Source organism: Bacillus rossius, chromosome 10 (assembly GCF_032445375.1).
Source record: "Bacillus rossius redtenbacheri isolate Brsri chromosome 10, Brsri_v3, whole genome shotgun sequence".
Taxonomy (NCBI): Eukaryota; Metazoa; Arthropoda; class Insecta; order Phasmatodea; family Bacillidae; genus Bacillus; species Bacillus rossius.
Window position 1 is genome coordinate 8,992,578 of NC_086337.1, and position 6,000 is coordinate 8,998,577.

At 34.4% G+C, this 6,000-nt stretch overlaps 1 protein-coding gene across 2 annotated transcripts in view; it reads right to left on the reverse strand.

Moving 5' to 3' along the window:
* LOC134535767 (FAST kinase domain-containing protein 5, mitochondrial) overlaps window positions 1-3,779 on the reverse strand; it is a 77,088-nt gene extending 73,309 nt beyond the window's left edge. The window contains exon 1 of one of the 2 annotated variants that reach the window (XM_063375012.1): window positions 2,258-3,779. In XM_063375012.1, coding sequence (XP_063231082.1) covers window positions 2,258-3,698 — 1,441 coding nt within the window. In that variant the 5' untranslated portion in view covers window positions 3,699-3,779. The remainder of the gene's footprint in view (window positions 1-2,257) is intronic. The other variant, XM_063375011.1, reaches the window with a different exon arrangement.
* Window positions 3,780-6,000: the final 2,221 nt, after the last annotated feature.

A 6,000-nucleotide genomic window follows, 5' to 3' on the forward strand; every position in this document is an offset into this window, starting at 1 on the left:
ATCAAATTTTTTAATTTCCATATTTGGGCGATATTTGTTAAAAAAAAATTTAAAATTCCGAAAATACCTTTATTCTGTGCTCTTTAACTTCCTCTTTTCATTAAACCCCGCGGAGATAAGAAATTCCAAATACTTTAGGAGATATCCAGTTTTATAATTTTATAATATGTACATTCACACGGCGTCGACCATTGTTTTTTGTTTACGAGTGTCAATTGTATTTTATTGGATAAGGTTGTCACGTGATAGGTCGTTATAGGCCAATATTCAAATGAACCAATAGGTGATGATTAATTTATTATTGTTCAAAACAATGTGTAATTACAACGGTCACTTCCGCTATTTGTATTAGATGTTGTAGTCGTTCTTGGAATTTGTGTATCATTATCGTGTTACATTCTGTCTTTGAAATGGCCTGTGTTTCTGGGAATAGTCAGCTATGCGGCGGGTGTACCTTGCATGTATTCGATTTTGTGCATTTGTGTGATGATTGGAAATTTTTGTTTGAATTTTTAGTTGATCATGGAATTTTGAGCAGTGAGGTAAAGTGCGACCAATGTGGGACGGTAATTGAGTTGGCCGAGGACAGCGAATATTTTCAATGTCACCGGACAACGGTAACTCGTGCCAGTAAAAGAATTAAAAGGGTAACTTGTTCTTTCAAAAAATCTTTCTGAACCGGCACGTGGTTTTCCAAAAGTAGACTTTCGGTTGAAACGATTATGAAGATAACTATTTTTTTTTAACGATTCATCACCCAAATACTGTTTTCATTCAGAAGAATTGTAATGTCAGTTTGAAAACCGTCGTATTTTGGACGTCCTTTTGCAGGTAAATTTTAATTAAGTGGAGTTTGGACTTAAATGTAGGGAAATTGGGTGGGCCGGGAAAGTTGTCGAAATTGATGAGGCAAAAATTGGTAAGCGTAAAAATAATAAGGGGCGAGTCATCCAGGGTCAGTGGGTTTTTGGCGGAATTGAGAGAAATGGTGATAACATTTTTCTCGTTCCTGTCAAAGATCGTACTAGCAGAACGCTCTTGCGCGTGATCAAGAAGTACATTTCACCTGGAACAACAATTATAAGCGACTGTTGGCGTGCTTATAATTGTCTTTCTCAGCATGATTATCTTCACCTGAAGGTTAATCATAATATGAACTTTGTTGATCCCGACACAGGGGCGAACACCCAATGAATAGAGAGACTTTGGCGGGATATGGTTGACGAGTTGACCACTACGTCGGGTACCTTGCGGAATTCATGTTCCGTCGGAGGTATCGCGGCGTAGGTGAACGTCTACATCATTTCTTACTAAGTGCGAAGGAAATGTACCCCCCTCCAACTTAGGTGAGTTTTTAACATTTCAAATTTTTATGTGTTATTTTTTTTTATATTGTTGCGCGTAAAAAAAAAATTACGTTCGTTCCTACTGTTAATCCTTTGATCCGGTTTGTTAGGTTAGGTCAGCTACATTATAAATGCTCTAAAACTAAACAACCATTAAAATAAATTTATTTATTTTTAATGTCCGTTCAGTTTTTAATTATTTATAATGTAGCTGACCTGACCTAATCTACCTTTGTCCCGTTTTGTTAGTTCAGGTCAGTTACATTATAAATACTTAAAACTATACAACATGTAAAATAAATTGATATTACTTTTAATCTCCATTTAATTTGAAGTATTTATAATGTAACTAACCTTACCTAATGGAAAATTTCTGTTATTTAGGCATTAACGCGCACACGGCAAAATATAAAATGGCGAAGGTGGAATGATTACATACGTCTTGTATTGCAAAATAAGAACGGCGATATCTCCAAAAGTAATTGGAATTTTTTATCTCCGCAGGCGGTTATGAAAAGAGGACGTAAAATAGCATATAATGAAAGTTATTTCATATTTGTATGATTTTTTTTGGCGCTAATCCGTACACTACATATTTACCATTCCTTTGATTATTAAAACAATACCTCAGTTTACTAAATTTCCACAAAAAAATCACACAGAGTCAAACAGAAAAGACAAAATGGCTGTGTTCAAGTCAATCACACACATTGGTATATAATCTAAAAACTGTGATTTCCCCTCCCTCCCCACCACAAAACAAAACAAAAAAAAAACAAACAGAAATGCTGTTTTCAGGGAAGATACAGGAATGCCTCTAGTGTTCGAAAAAGTATGTTCAAAAATTTATTTTCATTTTACGTAAAAGCTTCTCTGCAAGAAATTTACCTGAATAAAGTTTGATAACTTACCATCATATGTTTCCTCAATGAACTGTTGACTCATAACTTTATGAAGTAAGTCAGTAAGATATATTCCTTTGAAAGACAAGTAGTTCAAGCAGTATGCCAAATTTCGAGGATACTGATGAATTTCACTTTCTCTTGTACTATTTTGTATTTCTGCAGTAACCTGTTCAAAAAAGTCTGGTGCACACTCCGGGACGTAATTGAACAGAGTCAATACAAATATCATTCTCTCGATATCCTTGAGTCTACTGGTTGGCAACTCGTCCAGGAACCGCTGCACCACTGCAGTGATTATCTGTCTGTGGAACAGCTGGACCGGCGAGCCTACCAGAGCTATTTGCACACAGCACAGCAGCGAGAGACGACTGATGTTCGGCACTGTTTTATCCAACAGCTCCTTCACATCATTTATCAGAAGCAGAGGCAGACGATACCGAAACAGCTTCATTAGAGAACAAAGTGATACCTCGTTGACTGTGTTTATCTTCTCACCAGTTTTCTGCATCATGCAGCTCAAGAGACGAGAACTACGGATTTGAGTTTTACTTTTGAAAAAACCCATGGCTATGATAGACAGTTCATCAACGGACAGTTTTTCGATGGACTGCTCTATATAAAACTCGAACTCGTACATAGAACTTGGGACTTTGAATTTTCTACTGGAATTCATGTAAAACATACATTGGACTAGCTCTTGTGGTGACAGGTGTCTAACTTTGCGTCCAAGCCTCCAGATGCACTCGCCTACGTATTTAGAGATACGGGACAAATGAAGTGAGTACCAGATATCTGCCACATAGAGCAAAGTTTTGGCATTCCAAACTTTAATGCGAGACAAACATGCTTTGTCTAATGCACTCCACACATCTACAAAATTGACTGATTTAAGAGATTCTGTTTCCGGCCAATGTGTAAGACACTCCAAACATTTTAGCAGCTCTTCATCACTGAAGTCAACACACTTCTCTGCTACAGCTTTGCTCAAGTTGGTAAGCTCTGGATCAGTTATAGGTTTCGAACGTGCTGCACAGTAATGTGTGATGTCTGTGAACGCAGACAGCAATTCCGACGGAGAAGAGTTACTCCAATCGCTTCTTATGTACTTAATGTAATCACCGTCACACAATGAATTATGCTCAAGTAAACGTCTCTTGTAGAGAGTTTGAGAATAGCTTGCATTACTTTCCATAACAAAATGGGCATAGTCATTTTCTTTTTCTGCAAAAAATTTCACACAGTTTAAATTAGTAGTACTTAACAACTTGACGTAATTTACGTTAAAGACACTTCTGCCAGTCGAACACAATTTTCCTCTACAGAATGTATTAGTTGAAATTTCACGTGCTTTGCGAAAGTTAAACTGGAATCGCTTTACAAGCTTGCTGACATTTATTAACAATCCATCCGGTGTTTTAAAAACACATCTAAGCAATAAGTTGGACATATTTTACCAACGACACATTGCAATTTGAAGGAAGATTAGAAAAAATCAACAGAAGCCGAACATAAAACCTTGGTCAAGTTCCATATGTATATGCGAAACAGCAACAAAATACATACAGGATTCTGCCATGATGGTTTCCAAGACAAAACGTCTAGACAAAAACATTCGCCCTAACCATTTTAAAAGCAGAGATCTTTATTAACAATAAAAATAAAGTCTTATCACTACGATATTTATAAATATACATTAATTTATAAAAAAAAGGAAAAAAAAAATTCTCAAATACATTCTACTGTCCACTTTTTCTAATGGGTGGACAGATTTTCTGTATATGCTTTTAACAACTGAGTGCATTAAAAACTGGAAGTACCGCGGGAAAAATGCTATGAAATTCAACTATTATTTAATTTTATTGCTTTCATTCGAACCAATGAGAGAATTAACACACTTCATACAATGTCTATCCTTATCGAAACTTATATTTATTTACTTTTTAAGAGCATAGGTCTTTAAAAATATACATTAAAAAATACCCTTGCCCCCAATTTTTTTTATATTTTAAAAAATTCGCAGCTGACAAACTAAGTAATGAGAAAATATACCAGCTACATCATTCGATTGCTAAAAGCTTTCTCTACAAAATGTAGTGTCCACTTTTTCAAAATTGGTCGACAGATTTTCTTATATGCTTTTAGCAACAACTCCGTGCAAGAAAAACTGGAGTTAGGCCGCGCGAAAAATGCTACGAATTCAACATATTATAAAATTTTATTGGTTTCATTATGACCAATGAGAGAATAAAAACACATCACACAATGTCTGTCTTTATCAAAACTTATATTTATTTAATTTTTGAGAGCATAGGTCTATAAAAATACTACAATAATAATACCCTTGCATCTCAAAAATTATTATATATTAAAAAATTCGCACCTCCCAAACTAAGTAATGTGCACATATACCAGCTAAATCAGTCGATTGCTACAAGCTTTCTCTACAAAATGTACTGTCCACTTTTTCAAAATGGGTCGACAGATTTTCTGTATATGCTTTTCGCAACAACTCCGTGCAAGAAAAACTGGATTTAGGACGCGCGAAAAATGCTATGAATTCAAAATTTTATAAAATTTTATTGGTTTCATTATGACCAATGAAAGAATGAACACACATCACACAATGTCTGTCCTTATCAAAACTTATATTTATTTACATTTTTAGAGCATAGGTCTATAAAAATACTACATTAATAATCACCCTTGCACCTCAAAAATATTATTATATTTTAAAAACTCGCAGCTGCCAAACTAAGTAATGTGCACATATACCAGCTACATCAGTCGATTTCTACAAGCTTTCTCTACAAAATGTACTGTCCACTTTTTCAAAAAGGGGTTACAGATTTTCTGTATATGCATTCCGCAACAACTCCGTGCATGAAAAACTGGAGTTGGGCCGCGAGAAAAATGCTACGAATTAAACATTTTATAAAATATTGTTGGTTTCATTTAGATCAGTAAAAGCATAAACATATTTCACAAAATGTCTGTCCTTATCAAAACTTATATTTATTTACTTTTTTAGAGCTCAGGTCTATAAAAATACTACATTAATAATCACCCTTGCAACTCAAACATTATTATATTTTAAAAAATTCGCAGCTGACAAACTAAGTAATGTGCACATATACCAGCTAAATCAGTCGATTGCTACAAGCATGGGCGCAAATCTGTAGGATTTCCAGGGGGGGCCCGTGAATTCTGTGGTTTAAGAATTTTACGCTAGAGGTCAACCGAAACAAGTCTTCTCTGGATGATAAGCTCGTATGTTATACACTTTATTTTTTACGTAAGTGATATTAACAATAAAGCAGAGCAAAATGTTTTAGTAATTATTAATTCATGACTATAAGCAGTGATCTCTCAAACATGTTTGAATAATTTGTTAACCTAAGTACATAAAATATCCATGAAAAAATATATAATAATAATATACGTGAATATAATGCAAATATATAACACCCCACCGATACATTACCATTTTCCAAAAGTGTTTATTCTAATTTCAATTTAAAAATAAATGATTAAATTAAAATAAAACAAATATTTAAGGGGGGGCTCCCATACAACAAACGTGAAAACAGAAAAAAAAAAATTCACAAATGATGTATTTCTGTTGCCGCTATAACAAGAAATACTAAAACAGAATAAAATAAATATTTAAGTGGGGCTCCCATACAACAGACATGATTTTTTTTTTTGCCGTTTTTATAGATAATGGTACGGAACCCTTCGTGCGCGAGTTA